The sequence below is a fragment of the Trichosurus vulpecula genome, chromosome 3 (assembly GCF_011100635.1).
Source record: "Trichosurus vulpecula isolate mTriVul1 chromosome 3, mTriVul1.pri, whole genome shotgun sequence".
Lineage (NCBI taxonomy): Eukaryota > Metazoa > Chordata > Mammalia > Diprotodontia > Phalangeridae > Trichosurus > Trichosurus vulpecula.
In genome coordinates, this window is record NC_050575.1 from 134,751,948 (window position 1) to 134,779,787 (window position 27,840).

At 35.3% G+C, this 27,840-nt stretch overlaps 1 protein-coding gene across 1 annotated transcript; it reads right to left on the reverse strand.

The window, feature by feature from the left end:
- On the reverse strand, positions 1–27,631 carry UBA2 (ubiquitin like modifier activating enzyme 2). Its single transcript, XM_036750480.1, has 17 exons — positions 27,347–27,631; positions 24,497–24,580; positions 23,378–23,448; positions 21,314–21,378; positions 18,723–18,823; positions 16,242–16,363; positions 15,044–15,111; positions 14,624–14,745; positions 12,385–12,484; positions 8,704–8,864; positions 7,795–7,888; positions 7,551–7,663; positions 7,309–7,464; positions 6,418–6,514; positions 5,592–5,697; positions 4,197–4,333; positions 1–877 (listed from the first exon to the last, which is right to left on the reverse strand). The coding sequence occupies exons 1-17, from the start codon at positions 27,482–27,484 to the stop codon at positions 696–698; spliced, it is 1,917 nt and encodes a 638-aa protein (XP_036606375.1). The 5' UTR covers positions 27,485–27,631; the 3' UTR covers positions 1–695.
- Between the last annotated feature and the right edge of the window lie 209 nt (positions 27,632–27,840).

Below are 27,840 nucleotides of genomic sequence, written 5' to 3' on the forward strand. Positions count from 1 at the left end.
TATAGCAAGTATTCAGATATCATTTATTTGGTCCTTTAAAGGTACAGCATAGGAGTATTTGAGTTTTACAAAACATCAAATATAAATAACCTGAAACTGTAACAATACACAAAAATTTTCTGATGCTGACATACCAGGCAGTACAAGCTGAAAAATTGAGTAAAATTAACATTGTTTTACAGTAATGTACATAGTGCCAGTTGATATTTTAAAACAAGTTTCAACACACAGCACTTGAAGCATCTTTGAATCCATCTCAGTTTAGTTGAAGATGTGAAAAACAAAATCTGAGCTAAAATATTTTTCCTAGCCAAAAATAAAGGTGTAATATTTATAACCAGAGTATTAATTTTACTAAACCACAGTATTTTTAACTACTGAATTATACCTAAAGGTATTTACATAAAAAGCTGTAACATGCACTGTGTACTGTCTTTTATCTAATGACTGTTTAAGCAAATACTTCTCTTCAAGTATTTAAAAACTAAATTCCTACTACGTTCAATATAACATACTGGAATATTTCTAATGGTTCTATCGAAATGAATGTTTTATCAAGGGGAAAAAGACTCATTTTCAAGTCAGTGATGTGATTTTCCTTTGGAACAAAGGACATAAGTAGTCTTGTTCTGGCCATTTAACACAAATGCCCAGATAACATAAGACAGTAAGAAAATGATAAAGTTTATTTTCATTCAGTCTAATGCTATAATGTCATCTAGCTCTTCAGACTGTTCTGTACGTGGCCTCTTTGCGTTGGCGTGTTCTTTATCATCTAACTTTCTCTTCCGGGCTGAGTCTTCCTCAGTGACATCAGCATTACTTGAAGGGCCTTCTTCATCTGAATCAACGATCAGCACATCATCTTGATCTTGAGCTTATTAAAAAAAAAAGTCACTTTTAAATACTAGTCTATGATAAACTGTGCTCCTAATGTGATTTTCACATTTCAGATTATTATTCTCAAAAAACCACTACACTCTTCTCAGACAACAATGTATCCTATTCCGTTTTCAGTGAGAAATGGGTCAAGGTCACAAGAATGGTGCACATATTGGTTAACAAGGAAATGCACAATGCAAATTCAATTTAATTAAGACATTCACAATTCAGATTTGAGTTTTACAATCCATCTTTAAAATTCCTAGAGTACATGACAGCAAGAGTGGCCATTGTATAGAGCAGTAAAAGATCCAGAATAAAGAATATAAAACAAAAGAAAAGTAGCTCACTTTAATGCTTGATTAAAAGTAGTTTGAAAATTACCTAAGTGTAAATAAAATACAAGTTTCACTAAATACAAGAAGAATATTAATACTCAAAGCACTCTAGAAAAGTCAAGAGATCTATGACTATAACCTTAGGAAGCCTATGATATAGAGAAATCCTTGGTTAAATAATAAATGAAGCTAAATTGATAACCTTCCCCCAACCCCAAACTTATCAATTCTTGTCAGTGGCACCACTATGATTCCGGAACAGTCATACAAACTAGAAACGTCAACCATCTTTGATTATTTTCTCTTATCCAATTATTTCCTAAGCCCTCTTCCATCCCCTTCATTGTTCCCACTGTCATCACCAGAGCTCAGATGACATACTACAATGACCTGTACACACTGGACATCTAATAAATGTTGCTGAAAAGAAATCTTTCTCCTCCCCCTCCACAACTACCAGGAAAAATAATCTTCCTAAAGCACATTTCTAATGATACCATTTCCCCTTGCTCCCTTCAGTAGTTCTCTATTACATACCAAATGAAGTCTAAACTCCTCCAACTTGCCACTCAAGGCCCCTCTAAAGTTTGGGCCTCAGCTAATCTTGAACTACTCCCCTTTCTGCATTCTAAAGCTTCAGCCCAGCTAAACTCTTCTCTATTGCCCAACACATCCCCGTAATTCCCCCAATCTGTATTTGCTCACATTGCTTCCTTTGCCTGCAATACCATTCCCTACCTAGCTGCACCAATCCCAACTCCTATCCATCCATCAAACCCAGCTCTAATTCAGCTTTCCCTGATGTATACCCCACATTCCCAGCCAGAAGTGATTTCTTTTTCTTCAGGACTAACACTTTGTACATTTCTTTTACCACTTTTTATATTCTACTTTACTTTACAGCTATTTGTCTTGACTGTCTTGCTACAATGTAAACCCCATTAATGCAGAGGTTGTCATATTGTTCTATATATCCTCTACAATTCATAAAAGTCTTTGACAAAATGGTCAATAAACATATGTTGACATGAATGCAAAGCCTAAGTTGGTAAGGAAGATTTGTCCAAGATTCCCCAGAGCCAGAGACAACTTAAAATGTCCCAATTCTCCATCTATTAATCATTTTTGTCTGATGAATTTACCTTTGTATTCCAAATATGGATACTGAAAATGACCCCTTTTATGTTCCAGCAAACCCACCAATAATATGTCCAGTTGTAAACTATACTACTCACTAATAAATAAATTGCTGTCAAATGTTTCTACATGTGTCTTTCCCCAGATTCAAGTTCTTGATAATTCCCATACACAAAGCCCCATCTTGAAAACAAAAAAATTCCACACTTTCTGGCACTTAAACAGCATTTATTTCAGAAGAGACACCAAGATAACCAAGTAGTCATAGAAAGTTACCATGGAAAATTCTGAAGTTGATAACCATTTCCCTCTTGAGAATTAAGTTTTATAATCAAGGGAGAGCACCTCTGATGAGTTTACATCGCCAGGCCTACAGATACAACATCCTTTATACCTAATGGCCTGGCAGATGTGACTATGACTGCTGAAATACTGTCAGTGATTGCTGAAAGTTTGTAGAAATTAGGAGAAGTACTACAAAACTGGCATAAAGCAAATGTCCCGAATTTCAAAAAATGAGAGAGAATGGCATGGGCAAACTAGATGCCAGGAAACTGGATGTGGATTCCTAGCAAAATTGTGGAATGTATTATATTGAAAAATGATTAGGGAACATCTAAAACAGGAAGCAGTGATCACAAAGAGCTAAGATGGTTTCATCAGAAAATAGTTTCATTCCCCTTTTTCAGGTTAAGGCTAGCAGATCACAGAAATGTCTTAAGATATAATTTACCTACATTTTTGCAAAATATGTGACCAAGTCTACCGCACTATTCTTGCATAAAAGATGAAGAAATATAGGCTAGACAATGGTTCTGGTTAGGCGAATTTAGATGTGGTTGGTCAGGCATAAAGAGTGATCAGTAATGGTTCAATGTCACCTGGGAAGATGGGGGGGCCGGGGGGGGGGATTCTAGAAATATGTACTTAGACCTGTACTAGTTAACCTTTTTATCAATGACTTGGATAAAGATGACAATGACATTATCAAACGTGTAGATTACCAAAAAGTAGAAGGGACTGTTACACACAACGACAGTCAGAATCTAAAAAACTACCAACAGGTCAGATGAAATATAAAAGGGATAAATATAAAGTTTTACACTTGGGTTCGAAAAAAAAAAAAACAGCATCACAAGTACAAAATGGGGAAGTTATGGCTGAACAGCAGTTTGAAAAAAATGTAAGGGCTTTAGTATGGAAAAAAAAATGTGAGATATGCTTCAACCATATGATATAATAGCCAAAAAAGCAAATGCTGTCTTAGGTTACGTTATTAGAGAAAACAGTATCCAGAAATAAGGAGATAATAGTCTCACCACTACATTCTGCTCTGATCAGAACACCTGTCCTAGAGAATTTTGTTCAATTCTAGGCACATTTTAAGAAGGACACTGATAAGCTGGAGAAGGAAAACAGGATGGTGAAAAACCTTGAGTGTATGGTATATGAGGATTAAATAGAAGAACTGTGAATGTTTAACCCAGAGAAGACAAGATTTCAGACAAGATTTTGAAAAAAATTTGTGAAAGGCTATTATGCAGAAGAAGAATTAGACTTGTAGTCTATAAACACACTTAGAAAATTATATACCTTGGCCCCTGGAGAGCAAAACTAGGAATAATGTTAAGAAAATGCAAAGATGCAAAAACTGATAATGAGGAAAAAGCTTCCTAACAACAAAAACCATCCAGGTTTCCCCCTCATTGAAGTTCTTCAAGCAAAGACTGAATGACCATTTGCTCAGTATGTTTTAGAGGGGCTCCTTGTTCAAGTATGTACTGTTCTAGATGGCTGGAGGTCCCCCTTCCAACTCTGAGATTCTGTGAAGTTATTTACCTGTTGATGTGGATGGCTGTGCCCCATCGTCACTGCCATTACTGATGTTTTTAGCTGCCTGTTCTGTCTGCTTTGGCCCCACTTTTTCAGGAGCATCTCCAACAACTTCAAATTCCACATCTTTTTCTAGATCATCACTGTAAAAAAATTACATTTTAAAGTAAAGGTAACAAATTGCCTTTTGGTGAGAAATGGGGTGGATTGGGGTAATCAAAGTTAATCAAATGTTCTATTACTATACCCATATTATTAATTTTGAATATTAAAATGTAACAAAATATAAATAATCAAACTATACTGACAGTAAGTTAAAGGTTCTTTGGCTATTCAGAACACACACAAGATTCCTGGATCTTTACAAACAGGAGGCTGCATATACTGGTTATAAATAATAGCTCACATTTCTATAGCATTGAGATTTATTTTTCCTTAAAGCAACCCTGTTTAATAAGTAGTTCATATGATTTACAGGCACCACGAAAAGTCATGTCATCTAGTTAAATCCATTACTTTAAGCTTCCTGGTCACTATGCTGAAAACTTCCAATCCCAGATAGCTGTGATATCGAAGACAAGAAACCAATCAGAAACAACTTAGTGAGATTTCTTCCACCCCTTCTTACAAAACCTCTGCCTCAGCTGTATCCTGAGCTACTAGGCCCAGCCATCCCTATATCAATCTGGGATTATGACAAGCTACTAGCTGTAAGAACAGAACACTGGCTAGACCTCTCCCCTCCCACACACTCCAGTGCTCTTTTCAATGTACTAAAGCTGCTCTATTGTTCTTTATATTAATGATATAATTACAACCAAGGGTTAAAGATGAACAAACAAGGGGAGTAATTTTTTTTTGCCCCTTGCTCATCATGCAACACCCCCATTCTGGTAAATTTACATTAAAAAAGCAGTGAAACCCTAAGTTGATCCCAATAACCAAAACTTGTATAATTCATATTTTTGTAATACTGAAAATAAGTTTCTAAGTAAAAATATTATTCCCCAAAGTACCATATAAACATGAGCTACTATTAGTTGTTTTTTTTTTTTGTTCGTTAGTTTGTTTTTGCTAAGGCAGAGATCTGCTTAAATTGAAATTTTGGCTATCACTCTAGCCAGATCACTCTAAGAAAAAAGCTTTTCTGAATATTAATAATCTACTTTGGTATGACTGTTTCCCTTTATTTACTTAAAATAGTTATAAAAGATATCCATTTATTATTTCTAGATCCCAAAATTTCTATGTTTGTGTCAGGAAATCAGTAGCTACCATAGACACAAGCAAAGCAGGATTTTATGAGAACAGTAAGATTTAAGGAAAGAAAATAACCTTTTCACTTTGTTTCAATTCTATACATTTAAATATTTTTCATTTTAGAGTAAAAAACATTCCTACCTATGGAGGATATTGATCAATAATGTATAATCCTGTAGAAAATCATCTGCTTGAAGCCTGCTGCCATTTCTAATTCCAAATTCTGATAACTTCTTATGATTGTTAGCTAGAAAATCAATAGAATTCAAATGGTAAAATAAATGATCCTCCTACAATGAAATACATCTTAAATAAACTGTACCCTATTAAAGATGATAAAATTCAGTCTATGCTTAACCTCGTGACACCAAATTTATAACACCATCTGAACAGTAAAACCTCCCCTTTTGTAGGACCTCTGCAGACAGCCAAGACAACCTTACATTTCAAACAGAATTAATTCTTTTGACTTAGTATCTACAGAACACAAGTTGAAGGGATGAGCAGCACTGACCCATTATTTCAAAATTCCCATTTTAACCATGACCCTAGGATTAGTAATAGAGTATTTATCAATGAGAATCAACAATCTGTATTCCAGGCAGCATTTATATCTGCAACTCTGGCTTCATTAGTTTTATCTCCTGTTAGGACAGCCAGACCAAGTATAGTTAGTTCCTCATCACATCTAACCAATCATCCAAACTACACTTCTTGGTAAGCCAATGCTGCTGAGACTTTCAACATTAAAACAAAAAGATTTCTGTTAATTCCAAAGAAACCTTACAATTCCTTCTGGATCCCAATGCCTAGTACAACACTGCATTAAAGCAAGTCCTCAAATACTTGTTGAAAGAAAGAATACTATCAAATTAAAGCCATCTCTTATCTAAAAAACAAAAAAAAAAGAATACTGCCTAACAATGCCTCCAAATAAATATGGAAAGCTAATGTATACAGTGAATACCTTCTGTTTCTCCCTCTTCTGAAGATATGAGGATGGTTCCTTTGCCATCTTCAATCTGTACATCTGGCGCTACCATAGCAAATTTTTCTTTTACTATCTAAAAAGAAAAAAGATTCATGCCACTAACATACTTTATAATCAACAAAACCCCCTAGAATTACCAGTAGGGCTATTTTCCTCCTTTCTTCTAATGTAGTATTTTAATTCTGCATCACACAATTTAATTTTATAAATTTAACTATAAAGCATTTGCTAAATGCACTACTACTATACATTTCCTATCATGAGAACTATCATTTCTCTAAATCTAAATCAGTTCCATTCTAAAATGTTCAATACTATTATTCAATTTCAAGACACCTACTGAAAACATTCTTAAAATGTATCAACCTTTAAAATGAGGAAGCTGAGATCCAAAAAAGCTAAGTGACTTGCCCAAGGTCATACAGAGGTAAGCAAGTAGCAAAGGCAGGGTTTGAACCCAGAACCTCAGACTCCAAATCCAGTGCTTTTTTTTTTAACTACACCATTCTATATAGACAGATGACATGACCTGATACCCAACATCAATAAAACAAGCAAGGCACTGAGTATTTTCTAGTAGTGAATAAAGGATGTTTTCTGCCATTCTGCCTTGACAAATAACAGGTTAAACATTTAGGTTTTGATTCAAGAGAAACTCTCCTTTGTGGTTTGAAGACAATTATACTGCAGTACCTTTCTGGTTTTATACCATGATTATAGCAATAATAAGGCAAAAGTGGAGTTTGGAGTTTTTTGAGGAGGGAAGGAAAAGTGGGATATCTTCAAAAAGTTTTAATATGCCAGTTAAAATAGAGGTTGCATTTGACAAACTTAGAAGTCAGGAAGAGAATTTTTCATCATACTCACCTTATCCTGTAATGTAAGGACTGTGACTTTGTGGACATTCAATTTCACTGTTACCTCGGGCTTGCTGGCACAAACATAACAATTAGGGTTGGGAGGATCCAATGCACAAGGAACAAGCAGTTTCTTTCTTGGATTCGGCTGTTTGTTTAAAAAGATCTTTGGGGCAATATACCCACACAAAAATTAGACGAAGTAGATACGACTTCAGAAACAAAACTTGAAAATCTTATCTACGAACTCACCGTTCTACACTGATCTATTTTTCCTGATAAAATTTTCAAACCTTCCAGGACTATCAACCCAGCAATCACCGCATTAGTAGTAGCTATTGCAGGAATGATATTTCCAGCCATCGCTGAAAAAATAAGGTAAATGTTTTAAAAAGAAAAACTTTTTTAAAAGTTTATTTAAAGTCTATTTAAAAAACAGAAAAGCTTTAAAAATGGAAGTGACTTGACCCACAGGGAGAAGGAAAGTAAAGCTTACATTTAATATCAAATCTGCTCTTCATATTCATACTGAAAATATGCATCCTGAGATTTGCTGCAGATGTAACAAAATCCATTGCTGATGGATCATCCTGCCAATGATTCAAAAAAAAAAATCTTTAAAAGTTACCCACTCTATAAACACTCAAGAAAATGATAGCAACATTTTCTGGGTTTTTAAAATTATTTTAGCCAGGCCAAATTTTCCTTTCAGGATGACACTTTCATCTGTGTACACCATAAATTTTATTCCCGAACATTTGTTTACAAAAACAAATGCTTGTCCTAAAAAATATCTATAGTAGCAACTTGAATTTACTTACAGATGATTCCCAAAGCACTTTCATCACAACAACCCTGCAAATCAGATAGTACACATTATACCCATTTTATAACTATTATGATATTTTAGAGGAAATTCCTTTGTAGATATGTATTTTTTTTCAGTCACGTCTGACTCTTCATGACCTAATTTGGGGTTTTCTTGGCAAAAATATTAGAATAATTTACCATTTCCTTCTCCAGATCATTTTGCAGGTGAGGAAACTGAGGCAAACAGAATTAAGTGACTTGCCCAGGGTCACACAACTAATAAGTGTGTGAGGTCAGATTTGAACTCAGAAAGATGAGTCTTCCTGACGCAAGGCCCAGCACTCTATCCACTGCACCATCTACCTGCCCAATCATTTTTAATCATCAACTTGCATTCAAGAAGAAATCTAATTATAAGAATAAAAACAAAGAAAATCTGATAAAATTTCCCAAACATCCCAAGTATTATTTATTGGTATTTAAAATGCCTCCTTTACAAATTCTCAACAAGGCTAATTTTACTTCTCAAAAGAACAGCTCTAGAATTAAAACATATACTCAATAGGTAATTGGTTATCACATTTTCTCAACTAACCTTGTCCCATATGAGTTCAGCTCCATCACCTTTTTCAGCAAGGTGAACTCTCAAGGTTTCAATACTTTTTGAAAAAAGCCGTGCATAGCTCTTGACATCCAGAACCTGTTGATCTTTTAAACCTAACGTGGATTCATTTTGTTGGTCTGCTGCATTTATTTCTTCAAATGAAGGAAAAAGATAATATTAGCTTGGGTATAATAATGGGCTTTTCTTTATCAAATATCACCATTAGCACCCTTACCATCTTTTGTACTAGGCAATTAAACAGAAGCAATCTCTGACCAATAAGAACATCAATATCAAAATAGAAAATAATATAATTAGCTTTTTGTGGAAAAAATCATAAGGAATAAAGTACAAAGATTTAATTACCATAAAAACCAATTTGATTATAACAAATTTAACCAAGATAAAAATATTCATTTGGGGAAAATATTTCCAGCATCCATAATATAAAAACTATGCATTTAAAATTTATAAAATTACAAATATGTAAGGACAATTCTCCTGAATCAATCACTACTGGATAAAGGTTCAAATACACATGTTGAGAGAATTTACAAGGGAGAAACACATATTGCTAAAACAATCATTTGAAAAATGATCAATCTCATTAATCTTCAGAGAAATGAAAAATCAAACAGCTGTGATAGATCACTTCATATTCAAATTGGCAAAAAATACGAAATGATTTAAAATACAATTCTCAGAGACTTAGGAACTGCAAATTGATAAAAAATCTTTTTTGAAGGAAATAAGGAAACACACAAAAATAATCATACTCTTTGTCCCTCTGGTCCCTTTATTGTGAAGAAGTCCTAAGAGTACCATTTAAAAGGTAGAAAAAGATCCGTTCAAAACTATGTATAAACAGTATTTTTTGTAATACCAAAAGAACTGAAAATGATGTAAAAGTCTATTAGTTAAATAATTAGTTAAAGCTGAATAAACTATGGTATATCAACATAATAAAATGACATTTAAAATCATATATATGAAGAATGTTAGTAAAACAATGCAAGATTTGTAGGAAGTTACTCACAATAATAAAGCAGAATCAGGAGAACAATAATTCACAATGGCTATGACTATACTTCAACATTTTATGAATCTAACTTTATCAGAGCCCTCCCTCCATTGGTGCAGATCCCAACCCCACTGTGAATTAAGCAAACGCTCTTCAAGAGCTTCTTTGGCCAAAATAATTTGTCAGTCAGGGCAACCTGGTAATGAAGCCCTACAAATACAGGTAGGCTGGTCCTTGGACAGCAGAAACACATTCTATTACTATTCTCTGCTCAAAACATTCTGAAATTGGTAGGATCTGCTAGTTGGGCACTATACTAGCATAACATCTGAAAATCCACAACAACAAAGCTATATAAAAAGAAAACTATATATAAATGCCATCATCTTTCCAATGAGTGATTTACAAACTCAGAGTCATCCTCAATTCTTTACACTCTTTCACCTCACAAATCCAGTTAGTTGCCAAGTCTTGTCATGTGTCTCACAACTATCCACTTCTCTCCACTCACAAGGGAAAACACAGGGCTACTACCCTGTCGAAGGCCTTCAAAACTTCTCACCTGGACCACTGCCAACCCTCCCTACTCCACCCTGCTGCCAAAGTGAAAATTTAGGCGATTTGTGCTTCTTTCTGAAGGCAAGTGAAAAATAGCAAAGAAGTAAGAATATAAAATAAGCTTGTAAAAAGTGCTAGAAAGGTACTCTCCAGGAAAATAAAACAGCCATTTAAAAGTTAGGTTAAAAAAAATAAGGACCAAAAGATAGTAGCACATACAAACCTCAAAAACCAAACTCTTCTCAGCCAAAGCAGAACAATGAAAAGCTAGTTAGGAGACACAAGCTCAACAATGAACATATGTCGGAAAAGTCATTATTAAGGACAGGGAGAGAACTGCTACTTTCCCTGTAAGCAGGTGGTCACTATACAAAAAGTCAGTGGCATAAAAAATATGTGCAAGGCATAAAAATGCTACAGAGTAAGTAACCACATACTTCTCGACTCTATCCTCAGTTAAAGCATCAAACACCAGACGAGCATTTAAATAATCCAAGTACAACAATAAACATAATAATCAACTAATAAAAATTCTTTAAGTGACAAATTGAAATGTGTCTTCACATTCATACTTCAAAAAATCAATGCACCGAGATTCACAAAAACCAAAAAGGAAAACTAGCAAGTATACAAAAGTTGAACTGCATTTTCTACTCTACCACATTTTTGTGTCGGTAGTATAATAGCTAGTAATACCTAACATTTATTACTGTATGTATACATACACACTACACTGTGCTTGGCACTTTAGAATTATCTCATTTGATCTCACAACAACCTTGGAAGGTAGGTACTGTTATTATCCTCATTTTACAGATGAGGAAACTAAGGCAAACAGGTTATTAAGTGACTTGCACAGGGTCACAAAGCTGGGAAGTGTCTGAGGGTGCTCAGTTCTTCCAGACTTCAGGACTAGTGTACTTTCTACTGAGCAACTGAGCTATCTAATAGAGAGCCAACAATATAAAAATAAACATTACTGCCATTATATCTATACCCTGGTCCTTTACTTTTTGAAGGAGAAGAAAAAGGGAAGACAGGATAGGATGGGACAGGAATCAGAGGATTTATGTGGAGACATTTAAAAGAATCCAAAGTACAAAGCTAAATTCAACTGAAAAGTTAAAAATAAACATAACAAACCCAAAAAAATCCACTATCAGCTAGTATCCCTGAAATCCTGAATGTCTGCAACAGTTCTCAGCTCAATTTAAAAAAGTTCTCCGAAGATAAAATCAGCAGAATTTCCTTTGAGTTTCCTTAATGTACTGTACTTACGATCATATTTCCACTAAAGATTTCTACTAGTCTATGGAATGGAACTCTCTCATCTCTGGTATAATAGTTATAATGCTTTTTGTTTTGTTAACAGTAAATCTAAAAAAGCAACCAGGCATATTCAAAAAAGCAGAAGTATTTTAGGTAAAAATAAATTAAAAGCCTAATGTATCTGTGCAGTAACTTAAGAGAATTACAATACAACATTATAGAACTCCAAATATGCTCCAGATAAACATCCTTCTAAGTAAAAATGATGCTCAACCCCTCAGGCTGTTGGTTTGTACAACAGGACCAGTGGGTTAAGATTAAATTCTGACATCTTATCCAAAACTCAGAAATCTCTTACCCATCATAAAATACAAAATGAAGAAGTTTCCAGAAAACTGAGAACCCTAGATGGGGTGCTGCTTTTGTCTATTTAAAAAAAAAAAAAAGGTAAAGTTCCCCTTGCTCAAAATAGCTTGAATCATTCACCCTCAACATTCTGAAGAGCTTATCTTTGACAAAAGAGGATGTGACTAAAGCAATCACTGTAAAAATGCCACTTACTATGGAAATGAGAAAATTTCTGATAATATTCTATAAACATTTTCTTATTGAATACACTATGCTATTCCAGAAATCTGACTTCTTTGGTCACTAGCAGACACTAAGTCAATGGAAGGCAGAAAAAGAAGCCCCACTGGATAAAAATGTCCAGCAAAACCAAACAATTTAAATAAACAGGAGATTCAGTCAAATAAGGGCTATGTATTTTTTTAAGTGGGAATGGAGGGTTTAAAGTAGGTACTCACAAGATCTGTACAAATTACCTTGACTTTGTACTTCAGTCCAGTCTAATGGCACAGGAGGCTTCCTTTTCCTCCACAGTTTATCCATTGTCAGTAAATATCTTATATCATCCTTGAAAAGCTTTAAAAAAAAGACAAAATTGAATGCAACAATCCCTTAAATGCACGTGTTGGCAAGTGATATATGTAATTCATTTAAATATTCAACAGATACTAAGAACCTACTATGTACAGGGACAAGGAAATGCATTAAATATTGTACTATGATAATGATTCTCAGGGACACATCATATTAAAAAAATATGGTGCGAGAATGATTATGTATTATAAATATTACTTAAAAAACAATGTGCCTACGATTGATTTGGAAAAGGCTTAATAAATATACAAATACATAATAAATAGATATAAGTGAATATTGCTGCCCCATAAAACAATAAATAGAGAATACAGAGAAGTATGGAAAGAATCATAAACTGATGTGATGAAAGGTAGCAGACGGTGGGAGTGATCTAAGGCTGAGGACTGGCAGGGCAAATCTGGTGATATAATAAGGCAAAGGACTCAAAAAGATAGTATAGAGTTAAACTGGTTCACCAAGGGGTCAAGGAAAGAGTGAAGCCAGTGCAGGTATAATGAATGGCCTAGTAGAGAACTGAAGGACTGAAGCACTGGAAGTCACAATGAGGACAAAAAATAGGATCTGGCATTTCCAGGCAGAAGGAAAATATGAATAACAATACATTGCAATCACATAAGGGAATTTCAGAGTTTACTAACATGGAAGTGGTGCATTTGTGGGCGACTGCAAGATGGAAGAGTTGACAATCTTTGTTATGTGGCTGAGGTGGGGTAAAGGAATAGGTCTTGGGAAGTAAGTTGAACTGTGAGGTTAGGCTACTTGAAAGAGTATTAATATGTTGAAGTCTGAGGGTAGGAGCTAGAGAGGAGAGAAAGACTGACAGCCAGGCACTCAACTCACTAAGCAAAAAAAGGGAATGTCCTGGAGATTGGCAGACAACAGCTAGCAGAATTTTGGGTGGTAGGTATGGAGTGAATAAACCTCAAGAACTGACAGTTTACTGAATGATGGTAGTAGAAGGAAAACCTAGAAGTAGCAGTGAGAAGCAAAGAGTATTCCATGCTGACCAGTAAGTCAGTGACTAATGAGTGCGAGTAAAGTCATTGCTAGAAAAGACAGCAAAGGAAGCCATTATCAGGAGATAGCTGCGTCTCTGAGAAAGCCAAAGGACTGGATGTGAAAAAGGAAAAGATTTAAGGCAAAAACAAGTTTGTTGTTTATGGAGCAGGCATTCCAGAGAGTATAGGAGAAATGACTACCTAAAGGAGGTGGGGAATGTGGGGGGAGGAGTGAGAAATGGAAATACGGAATAGAACAGTAGGGAATGGTGAATGAAGTTTGAATTATGACCTCAGGGGGTAAAGAATCACTGGGATGGGCAGGGTATTACTGGAGAGAATTTGTTAATCATTAAGAGTTTAAATTTTTCATATGTTGCAGATGAAAATATATTTAAATAAGCTATAGTCCCCTTATATCCTGAAACATTTTATTTTAGAAAGAATTCTGTAGTTTCTACTGTTTTTCCATCTCTAAATATTATAGAAATTATATGAAAAGATGCCTTTTGCTGGATCCTACCAAGAAATTATATGAAAAGATGCCTTTTGCTGGATCCTACCAAAAGGGCTTTCTAACAGACTACCTATTAACAGTAACTATCTTATTATTATGAATTTTCTAATTACCCATCTAAATGAGAAAATCATCTTAGCAGCAGTTGAACCTTTTTTATCAAACTAGATGATAACCTTCAGAAAGTCATTAGCTCAAATTCTGCCTCTGGGCATTTTTCATGGCTGCAATGTTCCACCTCCTTATCTTCCCATCCTTATCTTCCCTGAAGTCTTAGCTAAAATCTCTTCTATAGGAAGCCTTTTCCATCCTCTTAATTCTAGTGTCTTCCCTCTTATTAATGATTTCCCATTTATCCTGTACATAGCTTGTTTGTACATATTTGTTTGCTTGTTGTTTCCCCCATAAGATTTTGAGTTCCTCACAATCTCTATACCCCCAGGGTTTAGCACAGTCCCTGGAACATAAAAGGTGCTTAATAAATGCTTACTGACTGACTGACTTGCTGTATGACCCTGGGTAAGTCATTTCAAAAGAATTCGAAAGAAACAGAATTTAATAGCTTATACCACTCTGCTATTTGAAAGAGACAGCAAATCTCACCTTGGTGAAGAGTTTAACTGGATCATATCCAGTTGATTTAGCCCACTCCTTAGTGGAAATACGTTTGATATCACCGTCATCATTAGATGCTCTTGCTCTGGCTTCAGCTTCTGCCGGTTCCCCTGCAACAGACAACATTTGGCTATAGTTTTAACAAGAATAGACATGAAATGGGATCCAACTTAACTGATAAAAGAAATAATTTAAATTACCTAGGAAATTCATCTATAATCAACATGTCCTGGTTTAGTATTTGCCCTCCTGATTCGGGCCTACTAGAGGGGCGAAAAGGGAAGGTAGGACCATCTTAGCACCATACTCTTACAAGCTGCTATTTTGATAACTAGAATAAGAAAACTAGCTGTCAAAATTCAAAGCTTTTGATAGAATAACAAGTTCAAGCCTGAATATTTTACTCACAGGCAGCTTCAGGATCAGCTCTGTCAGGGGATACTTCCTGATCAGCATCTTCTTCCCCAAACAACTGGCTGTAATTTTGAAAAATAATTTTATACAAAGACAAGCATTTTTCACAAAGATTTTTCCCTAAATTATTTACACAAATCTAATTGGATTGAGATGATTATGTCAGAGTTTACCTGGAATTAAGAAAAATTACTAAACTGTGTGGTTAATATTTCTGTTTCTGAAACTACTTTACATAGAGGCCTAATGATTTAATTCTAGCCAAGAACACAACTATGTTTGAATTTCAGCAATCTTATATATAATTGCCACAGAGTTAGGTTCAGCAAAATATTTCAACTTAACACAAGTTTTATATAATCACTAGTCTGGATGATTTAAGTTTAAATTAAATATAATTCATCTCATTGTTATATTGTTAGATTGTAGATATAGATCTTAGGCAACATAAATATCAATTTATTTATCTTTTCTTATTTAACTATATATGAATAAGATTTTTATTTGACAAAAAATAAATAAATGAATGAATGAATGAAAATTAAAGGAAAAAAACCTGGCTTTTACTTTCTACAAGTCCACACTTTTCTTTGGGTAATATACTTTCATTGCTGAAAAACAAAATCTTGAAAATTAATGACCAACTTGTGGCTGAACTTTTTCGAAGCAACTGTTGAGTTTTATATTCTTAAGGAAAGCTTTATATTCTCAAAGTACTGCCAGAAACATCACTTTAACAAGATAGTGCCCTCTTATAAAAAGAAGTTCAAGGTGCTGGGCAAAAATAGCTAGGATCAAATACAAACTTTTTAGATAATCTACATGGCATCCCTTTTCCAACCTTCTTTTCTTACCTCAACTATAGAGAGAGGACAAGAAATACATACTCTATTTCACTTAATGTATCTGACTCCCACTCCAAAGTAATAACAGTAGGTAACTAGTGAAAAAGACAAGAAAGGAGCAGGAGAGAACTAGCTATAAACAACCAATTCTAAAGCATGGAAAGCACAACAGAAATAGAAAAGGAAAAGCTTATATCACATAATATCAGCTTTATGTGTTTAACCATCTTGTCTCCCTATGTTCCTACCCATATTTGAAAATAAAGGAATAAGTATTTCTGAATAAAAATTTTCTTCACTTTCCCCATTATAAGCATCAAAACTTAGATTATTAAATAACCTCTTACTTGAACAAATATTTTGCCCATACGATACAGTGGATAGGTTCTGAAGGTGTATTACGAATTGTACATCCAGGGAAAGTTTTCTGGGTTGGTTTAGGATGACATTCATAACATTCTGTCACACCCTGCAGATTCAAGAAATCAGAAAAACATTCACTCCACAATAGTAATTCATTATTTCAAGATAAATCAACTACATATAGAACCTTCTTCCCCATTCTAACTACAGTTCATAAAAGTATAGAACTTTTTATGGAAGGAACTTAGAGACAATATAGTCCAATCTCCTCATTTTACAGATAAGAAAAAAGGGCACAAAGAAGTTAAGTGATGTACCTAAATATACAAGATAGTAACATAGCCAGACCTAAAACACAGGCACTCATGTTGTTAGTGTACGTTTCTATACACCATAGTACACTCCTCCTACTTAAAGCACTTAAATGCTAAAAAGCTATTGATTCACTGATCCTTTTAAATAAATCTCAAAGACCACAATAGAATCCCATTTTGAGATAAAGGATAAATTTGTAAACTAAATATTTTCAAGAACTGTTATACATTTGTTGATTTCAGGACTTTCTATCCAATCCTAACCTCCTAAACACACAGAAGAGCAGGTTTTTAAATTAAAATGTACTAAATCTAAAATTTGATTTGAGAATTTCCCATGAAATTGGAACCAGTAGAGGATATTGCCAAACCAAGGTCAAGAATCAGTTATATTAAAAGTCATTGCCCGAGAGAAATGGTCAAATGATAAATCAGGAATAAACAGTTCTCAAAACAAGAATTGCAAACAACCATATAAAAAAGCTACAAGTCATTACTAAAACAAATGAAAATCAACACAACCCTGAGGTTTTACCTCACTCACACCCAGCAAACTGGCAAAGACAACAGAAGATAGGAATAGTCAATGTTGGAGAAGTTTTAGAGAGGAGCTATATAACCAAAAATGGAAAGCAAGTTGTAATTTTTCAAATGAAGTGACTAAAATGTCCAGACCCTTTAACCCAAAAATTCTATTGCTAGGAATATACCTCAATAAGGTCACTGACAAAAAAGAAAGGCTTTATATACACCAAAATATTTATAGGAGCATTTTTGTGGTAATAAAAAACTAGACACAAGGTATAAGCCCGTCAATTGAAGAATGGCTAAATAAATTGTGGTCTACAAATGAAATGGAACACCACTGTGCTGTAAGAAATGATGAACATGATGAATGAATTTAGAGAAATCTTAGACAAAATAATGCAAAGTAAAGTAAGAAAAATGAGAAAAACAGTATGAGGACTACAACAACATAAACTGAAAGAACCCCCACAAAATAATCAAACCTAGGTGTTATAAAATCAGAGACAAGTGTGTCCCCAAAGAAAAGACAGCTCCCACCTCCTTTCCAGAGGTCAGGGGTCAATAAGTATGGAACACCATATGTATAGTTTGGACTTTTGGTCTGACGATGTATACATGGTCATACGTAGATTAAGTATATATATACGTTGTCAATATGTTGCTCAATTTTGCTTTATTTTGCTCTTCCTGTTTTTCTTTTTTAAAAAAAATTATTTGATATGAGGGATGGCTTTCTGGGAAAGGTAGCAGTGATTATGGTGAAATCTAGGCAATATAAAAGAAGTAAATAAAAATCTATTTTAAAAAAGAATCAATAATTCATCCCTATACTCAAATATTCATTGACAGAGGACAGGAAAAGACAAGAAATGGATTTAAGTTAAAATATTAAGTGTTACATTATATAAGAGCCTAAGAATTTTGAGACAAAGAAACAAATTACCTACAATTTCCTTCCAAGGAGATGAGTAAAAGCCAAGTGTACATATCTGATACTTGGGAGATTCCTAATGGCATTCTTTCATTACTCTATGAACCCCCTCCTTTTCTGTCCAGTACATTTCTTAGCTTGCAAAAGCTCTCCCAAGCACTACTTATGCATATCATGATATACAGGTTAAAAAAAGGCTGCTAAACCCTGATATAGAAAGCAATCTTTGTGGAATGATGTTAAGTGCCTTCCTACCTGAAAGTGAGGGATGGACTAGATGAAATGCCAAGGTTCTTTCCATATTTACAATTCTAGAATCACCAAAGCAACCAACTTCTGAAAGCCTTAGCACAAGTTTGTTATATCATAAGTTTCAGATAGAAAGACACAAAAGATTAGGTTCATTATGTTTCACATAGGCTTTAAAAGGCAAACAAATCACACTAAGCGGTTAAGGAGAAACGTTATTCCTTGTCTATGTCCCTCTAGAGTTCTCTTTTACAATTCAGAGTACAATGGCCTATATCACCTCAAGGAAATATCCTGAGTATTCTTATTATAAGCATCATAACTGAGTTGGTTATCTTAAAGTTATATAAATCCAAGAAAAATGGAAGCTTATCTCATCCCTCTCCTAAGATTCTACAGTCCCACAATAAATATTTCAAGAAAAATAAATCTTTTCCCATAACCTTTTTGATAACTGTTACTTGTCCAAGATAGCCAGCAGTTCCACTCTCTATAAGAGGAACATCAGCAGCCAGACACATCCTATTCACGTGGTTCCGTGCAGCTGAAAGATGATATCAAGAAGCAATAAAATCAATTATTTGACTTTTACACTTACTAAAGCAGGTTAAATAAACAGCTTTTCTTAGTTTTAATCTTACAATCAACCCCATCTATCAATCACATCATTAGAACTGCTAATACAACTGAAAGAAATTCATTTAATGTCCCACACTAAAAGAGGAACATTTCTGAACCTTACAGAATTTCAGCTTTCAAAGCTAGTTTATATACCTGGATGCCCCCGCTGAAATAATAACTAAAATGCTATTTTTGTATGCTAAGAGCCCCGAAGCTAACACAGCCTAAATTTATTTTTAAAAATTAAGTTGAAAAATAATGGTCAACATATATGATCAACACATCAGCTCATTTTTAACTTTCAGTATACCTATAGATCCCAAATGTTATCAGGGCAAGCATCCATTACTAAAACAAAGTTTAACTTTTTGGTCTTACTTTAAATGCTAATCCCTCTTCTCATTCCAACATAATGTATCATAATAGCAGAAAAAAAAGTGCAAAAAGGAGTCAATAAATTTTAGAAATGACTAAAATCCAAAATAAAGTAAAATTGCCTTGGATATCAATTTAGAAATATTGAAACAGTTTGAGGCTAGTAAAAACCTAGTCAAATTACCAAAGTTATGCCTCTTCTATAAAGAGAGAACAATTTGTGAGGCAGCTACTCATAACTGACATCTACAATGGCCATAATTTCTGATATGGAGTCTCTAAAAATCATGAAAACATAAATACTAATATGGTGTTGGTATATGAATATTTTGCTAACATTTTTCCACTCAATGTAACGTCCTGTAGTCTTAAATGGGTTTTTAAGTTTTTTCTATATTAGAACATAAATCCAAATTTATTATTAAAGTTAATAGGAAAATAAGCTTCATTTAAATTTGCTTTATGATTAAAACATTATCTTATGCATTAAGTCAGGTATAACTATATGAATGAATGTATTTCTGGGGAGATACCTAGACCATAAATTCCATAGAAACCTACATGATAAACTCATAGGATCACACCAGCAAGAAGTCTTAGAGGTTATCAATTCAATTCTCTCATTTTATAGATCAATAAAGATTCAACAAGTTTTTAAAGGGCAAGAACTGTTTCATTTTTGACTTTGCATCTCCAATGTCTAGCATAATATCTAATAAAGAAGGCATCCAATAAATAGTCATTGAATGAAACTTAGCCAAAGAGAAGTTACTTAACTTTATGCAAGAACACACCAAGTGGAGGAGAGCTGGGATTCAAACCCAGGTCCAGAGACTATAAATTAAAGTGTGTTTTCCGCTGTATCTAACTACTGTGAGTTTTAAGAAGAATTTTGAAAATTTCTGTAAGTGTAAATGTCCATAGGTATCTTTGAAGCAATCTTTACAAACTGTATCTTATAGCCATATCTGCAGAAACATTTCTCCAGGGTCACAACCGAGTGGAAGTAGGGCTAAGAGTTGGCACATGACAACAAACTCCATCCATTTCTATTCCCAAGCTGCTCTATTTCCTTAATAACTGAGATTGATGATTTAGAGCTGGACAAGACCTTAGAGATCATCTTTAAATTAAATGAAACCAATGGAGGTGAAGGGACTTGCTCAAGGTCATACAGCTAGGATTTGAACCCAAGTTCTTTAACTCCAGATCCAGCAGCCAAGTACAATTGGGGGAAAGAAAAACCCAGATTTGAGTTGCATTCTACTATTTACAACCTCTCTGACCTGAGGCAATAAAATTACTCTCTTTCCCTGGGCCTGTTTCCTGACCTGTAGAAGAAATTGGACTAAATATCCTCTCAGGTCCCTTCTGTCTCTAAATCTATGCTCCCTCTATGTTGCCTGCCTCTCTCAAACTCCCTTTGGAGATTCTGTCCTATAGACACACAACTGACCCCCTTCCTCCCCCATATCTCAGAGTTTAGCGTTTCATCAAAAGGAAATTCTATTGGGCAGCCATTTTGGCCAACCATGTATTTACAATATCGAACATAACTCATCCTTAATAAGTTGCAAGTTCAATAATACAAATCCCAAACTCATCAGGGGTATAATGGAACCAGCTCCAATCAGCTCAAGAGATCTGAATGTAAAATTTTTAGCATAAGCATTTATACTTAAGAGTCAGCAAACACTATATTATCAGGATTTAACCTATTGTTTTGTTGACTGTCTAGACCTAAGAAAATGACAGAGAAAATACCAACAATGCAGATTAAACTTAAAAGGGTATCATGCATATATTCTTCCAGAAAGCCAATTGCTAAACATTTTCCATCACATCACTGGAAGTATTCTAAAAGCAGAAGTCTGTTCTGTCCATTGTCCTATATTTCAAGGAAAATAACTGAACTATGTACTACTGTAAAGAAGCTGACAAATTACTATTTTCATTTGATACTTCATAATCTCGGTCTGAGGAATAACAAAAAAGTAATCATCACAAAACATAAAACCAGAAATCACTGAACTCTCACCTCTGTTATCTAAAGCATTCATGACCAATGTAAACTGCCGAAAGAACTCCACATTATAATCAGGGCTACAAAATAGAAGAAAGAAAAGTCACAAAAGTAATAGCCTTATATTTGTTCAATACAATGTAATACAGAATTATCTATCATTTTTGAAGAAGATAAGACAGTACAGATAGCTCCTACTGAGATAGCTACTCTCATGTATACTCAGAGAAAAGGAAATATTTTCTGGTGTACTTTTTCCAAATAGCCATTAGCAATTAGGAGATGTTGATAACCCCCAATCTCTCCCTTTTGGGACACTTGAAATCAATTCATAGCCTACTGGGCTTAGAGCTAAAAAGACATAGCAATTTTCTGTTCAACCTGGACCTTAGCTGCAGAACCAGGATCCTCAGGCCACCGCTCTTTCCATAACACTACAATGGACCCCCAACTGAAAAGCTTAAAAATGTTAAGAGAATGTGCTACATGAAAAAGTAGAAATAATACTAAATAAAGAAAACCAAAATAAGAGGAGCTACATTAAGCATTAAGTATACATATAAAAGGACCATGCTGGAGGAAGCACAATTTTAAAAGAATCAAGGAATTATTTCTCAAGGTATTACAATAATAGTAGCTGATATTTTTTAAGTGCTCTAAGTGCTTTTTACAATACATCTTGTTTAAAGTATGAGAAAGGATAAAAATTTGTGGAAAAAATTGTTACCAAAAAAGGTAACCCAGAAAAGATACTTACAGACCCACCGCTACAAAATATTTGCAAGAATAACCTAAATCTATATCTAAGGGTACCCTTGATTAAGGTATATGAAGGGAATAAGCAAGCTTACACAAAAGATACTCCTACAGTAGACCATATCTTTATGGTTCCATAACTGACTGAAAGGTACACAGAATAAAAGTCAAGTCTATTCATTCTCTATATAAAAGCATCTGATTCAGTATTGTAATATGTTAATTGAAAGGCTCTCCAACAAGATGATTCCAAAATATATGTCAAGATTCCTTCAAAGATATGCTCACACATGCTTTAGAAATATCACCTTGGAAGCTAAAAAGAAGTTGGACTGGTATAGAGAGAAACTTGAGACAGAGAGACAATAAGGAACTGACACAGGGTAGTGACTGTACAGGTGGAGAAGACATACCCAAGAGATCTTGTAAAGGTAAAAATAACAAGGTTTGGAAAAGGATTGAATATGTGGAAGAGTCAAAGTGAGGAGGAAAGGATAAGACAAATATTTTTTAAACATCTATAATGTGCCAAGACCTGTGCTAATGATAATAATAAGCTTCTTACAAATATTATCTCATCTGATACAAAAATCCTGAGAGGCAAATATTATTAAATTTTACAGCTGAGGAAATCTAGACGGACAGAGGTTAAGAGACTTGATCAAGTCACAAAGCTAATAAATGTCTGCGGTCAAATTTGTACTCGGGTCTTCCTAACTCCAGCCCCAGAGCTCTGCGCACCTTGCCACCTAGCTGCCTCTGAGCTGAACATGACAGAAGTAGAAAGCCTAAGTGACTGGAAAGACAGTGGTACCCTCAACAGTGACAAGAGAGAATAGTTTGAGGGGAAAGTTTGTAAGTTATGTTTTAAACATGATGAGTTTGATAAGTATACAAAACATCCACTGCAACTATGCCTCAGGAAAGAGACTAGGGACATAAGGATTTGGTAATCATCTCTACAAAGAAGATACTTAATGACTATTTTGTTAAAATAAATTGGGGGAGGGGGAGGGGAGAAGGAATATATGGTAAAATATCATTAAACAGCTTCACCTGAGTAAGAGACTTAGCTGTATTACAAGAGAATTCTGAATTGCCCTGTTTAAAGACACTATTTAGGTTATAATCTCTTATCTTTTGATTAGGACTCAAAGATTCTTTAAGTTTCCAAACAAAATAGCTACTAAATTAACCTGCTGATAAACCAGCCGAGCTATTTAAAATCTTATAAAAAGGAAGAAAAGAAACGTAATGCAAAAGAAAAATGGGAAATAAGATGCTCCAAATCACATTTAAATAGTTAACAACCAGAATACATACTTCATGATGCTGTCATGGTAGGCTATAATATTAGCTTCCGGGTAAAACTGCAATACACTTTCCTTAGCAACCTAAAAATGAAAAAAAATTATAAAATTATTTCTAGAATTATTCATAACTGAATTCTAGTACACACTTTCTGATATATACAATGCCATGATTTTCTAATGGAGAAAACTGATTTTTAGAATTGATGCTTTCTCCTACCTAATCTATCTCCTATCATTAGAAGAAAACAAAAATATGTATGGAAAAAAAATCTACTCAGATTTCTACCAAATTCTGAGAGCTCAGCAAATCCAACTAAAAAAGTAAACTAAAGGAGAGGAAATCCCTGTTCAACATTAAAGCACAACCTCATGTCTGCATGGTTGGTTTCATTTTAAACCCAAAAAGAAATGAAGTCACCCAGTTTATCTGCTTATCTAACATTTAATCCTCAAAGAGATCTTTCTCCTACTAGTACATTTACTACTAAAATTGCCTTCTCTTCAACCCCCAAAGCCCGTGTTTGGATTCAAAGAAAAAAATAATTTTAATGTTATTCTAAAGTAAAACAACTAGGATATAAAATTTGTTCCTATTTTTGGAGAGGCTAGAATTATCTCAATGTCACTTCATTCTAGTGACAGATTATTATATGTAGCACTTGACAATATCTTACTTAATCATCTTGTCTTCTCCCATTACCTAATTCTGCTTATGGTAGGAACTTAATGGTTGCTAAAGGAGTAACTCTAATTACAGTACACGGTACCATATAATGATTGGCAAGTTTCTGTTTCTCATTCTCTTTATGATTTAGACAAGCTACAACCTCTCCCGGCCACACTTTCCCCCAGACAAAATGAATACATTTCCCAGATTTCTCCATCTACTAGAGATTACGAGAACCAATCTGATAACATGGGCTAACTCCATCCAAGGTACAATGAAACAGAGGTATCAAACACTCAGGCAGCCAGATTAACATGTAATTGGGAAATACTTAATAAGTAAAAATACAATAGAACATATGTAATGTTAATATGTGGTTTTCCAATTCAATATGCAGCCCAGTGGATCTTTTCTATTTAACACCACTGCAACAGAGAAATGTAAGAAATTTTTACTATTTACCTGTGCCTTCGACCTTCCAACATGCTTTTTCTGAAACAAAAATTGCCTGTTGAGGTTGCTGACGTCAATAGTATCCAAATCAATCTACAAATGAACAAAACCCAGTTATTTTATAATATACAACATAAAAATATTTAAAGTACAACATAGTAGGTGGTGCAGTGTCTCCAATCAGGAGGACCAGAGTTCAAATATGGCCTCAGATACTAGCAGTGTGAACTTGGGCAAGTCACTTAACCTGATTGCCTCCAAAAACTAAAATAAAAAAAGAGCACCCAACATTTCAGCAACACTAACATCAACCCTAAGAATCCATGATTTCTAAATTTGCTGCAAGCTTTGAAAACTTGTTTTAAGATCAACACACGACAGTTATTGTTCATTTGGCCCAAGTAATTACTGAATAGATAAGCAACTCAAAGACTTCATTTTTAAGGATAACTTTCTAAAGAGTATATATAAAAGCTTCCTGAAAAGTATGAATTACAAAGTGAAAACTGAAATTGCACAAAAATGTACACTAATGCAACTGCAATTTATGTGATATGACTTACTTCTGCACCAACTCAATCAGAAAGGTTTTTAGGCTCTGTAAGCGCTTATCTGACCTATGAATTTCAAGGTATTAAATACACTTTATTTTTTCTGATGGGAGATCCTGTTATCTCCCTCAATTCCACTCTTTTTAATCCTACATAGATAATTAAGAAATCTATAAATACGCTTTGAGGATTACAAATAAACTGAAAAAAGGTCTATTTTGGTTTAGTTTAATTATGTGGCTAAAAGTTTAATTCTGTATCTAATTATTCCTATAAGTTTAAAAGCTTATTAAATGATAATAAAAATAAACGTGGCTAAAATAGAGAAATGCAATGAAACTAATATACTAAACTAAGACAAAATCACACATTTGAAACTACATGTTATATATACAGGGGAGCTATTTTCATACGGAAATGGGTAATATTGTGGTAAAAAAAACCATTGGTTTTATTTCGATTAAGTTACATAAAGGTATCTAAAAGATCAGTTTGAAATGTTTGCATTTATGAAATTCCACAAATTAAGCAATTTCGTCAACATTTAGGATTTTGGGATTTATAATAAAATTTCAACAGCAAATTTGACTGACAGGTTGTTTTCCAAACAAAAAGTCTCAAATTCATACTTCTCTATATGACATACTTTTCCCCAAAATTTCAACAGTCGAAAAATTAAAGCACCATCATGTTTGAATATGTCATGATATACCAAATGTCAAATTCTAACTATACAAAGTTAAAGAGAAAAATGTGTTCTGCACATCAGATTTAGAGCTCTCATCTAGTTCAACAACCTTATTTTTACATATGAGGAACTAAGGCTGAGAAGCTAAGTGATGTGCCAAAGGTCACAAAAATTAGATAGTGAAGTGGCAACACTGACTTCAAATCCAGCACTTTTCACTGTACCACACTTTTCTAGAGTTAACAGACCTTCCCTACACACAATCATGTGCACACAAGAACCAAAAATACCACCACCAACAAACCCTTTGATTTCTAATCCAGGTATTTGAAGGGACACTTTTTAAAAAAAAATTTTAAGTAGAAAACTACATTTTAAATATATAAAAAGTACATATAAGCAAACTAAATGTCAATGATATATGCAGTATCTAAAATATATCCTATCCATTTCAGTGACTTTGGGCAGAACCACATACACAATGATAGCAGTTTTGCTTTAGGAGATGCTTATCTTCACTCATTTCTATCTCTGCTAAATGAAAGCAAACTGCTAAGCCAAGTATGTGACATCAACCTAGCTGGAAAAACACGTAACTATAAAGTATTTCCAAGAAACAACTTGGTTTGTTTATATTTTGCTTACCAAAAAAACAAACAAACCTTGAAATTAAAAATTCACTAGAATTAAAAAGTAGAAACCTTTGGACCAAGGAAAAAAGGAAAACTCTTCAAGCCGCTATTTTTAGCTGACTGAAAGTGAAGGTTGAAATACTAACCTACTTTTTGTGTGTAGTTTTATGATAGATGCAAGTAATATTTTTAGTAGCAAGAATGGAACAACCTGTGCCGAGTTTCATCCAAATAAGTGAAGCTTGTAACGTGGATACCTATGATTGGTATTGATAGAGGCATGCTGGGAAACAGTTTTAAGCCATGCTTTTCTCAAATCCAAAATTAATCTACCTTGGCACCAACTCAGAAGTGGGAAGGAAGGGGGTGGAAGAAGAGAGCGTTCTACTACAAACCTCAAAAATAATTTAGACTTTAAAACAAAACCCTGGAAACACTTTAATCCTTTCTCTCAAAAAAACGTGGGTCCGAAGTAAGACCGGCAACCATGACCTCCCCCATGGCATGCTCTTTAGTGGCAGAATGGCAAGCTCCCCATAGCCGGTTAGGAAAGACAGACAGAGAAGAGGAGGAGGAGACACCCCCGGGGAAGGCTTCTCTCCCCCGCCCCCCTCAAAAAAGGTATTGGGGAGAGCTAGTCAACGAGGAGTGACTCCCCCCAACCAGGAGAAGACTCCACCCCTCGAAGGAGGGCAGAGTAAGGGCAGGGGGCCCAGGCCCCTCCTCCCCCGCCGTCCCCTCCCCCCCGCCCCGGCTACAGCCATTCTCGTCCCACCGCGATTTACCCGCGCAAACCGGGCGCCTTCTTACGAGAGCCGCCGCCATGTCCGCCCCGCTCCGACAGAGCTCAGGCAAGAGGCCGCCCAGGCCCTTCCTGCCTCGGCCTCCCTGATCCTCCTGCCATCCCTCAGTCCTCACGCCGCCCTCCCCATCGGGGCTGATCCGTGCCCGGCCTCCCCAGTTCCCAGCCCCTGGCCCCGTTCCTCACCAGGTCGATGTGCGCGAAGCCGCTGAGCACCAGGTTCTTGAGGAGCTCGCAGCCGATGCCGCCCGCGCCGACCACCAACACCCGGCCTCCAGCCACGGCCTCCGCCAGCTCCCTGGGCAGTCCCCGCGACAGCGCCATGGCGGCCACCCTCCCCGCCACAGACGGGGACCCACCCACGGACACACTGCCCGACCCACCGACACACCGGCGCTCAGAGGGAGGGAGGGAGCACAAGAGGAGGCAGACGGAAGGGGGGCGGTGAAGCGGACGCTACGAACCGGAACTGAGGAAGGGGGAGGAAACGGCGAGTTCCGCTCCTGCGCAATGACCTCCTCTCGCGGTCTAGTGAGTGTGTTTGCCAGTAGTAAGGATGGTGGGGGCTCGCCACGTGGGGCCGCCCCTTAAGTAAGATCAACATTGCCTTCTAGCCTGAAGTAGCTGCATGACTTGGCAGAGGGAAAACGTGGATAGAGCCTGACTTCTGATGGTCAGGT

Excerpts from the sequence above, each read along its gene's own strand:
- UBA2 (XM_036750480.1), bottom strand. The coding sequence starts at position 27,484 with ATGGCGCTGTCGCGGGGACTGCCCAGGGAGCTGGCGGAGGCCGTGGCT. Across the intron at positions 7,664-7,794 it reads GAGCAGATTTGATATTAAAT|CGATGGCTGGAAATATCATT; the intron begins GTAAGCTTTACT and ends TTATTTTTTCAG. Across the intron at positions 6,515-7,308 it reads TCCTTACATTACAGGATAAG|ATAGTAAAAGAAAAATTTGC; the intron begins GTGAGTATGATG and ends TTTTCTTTTTAG.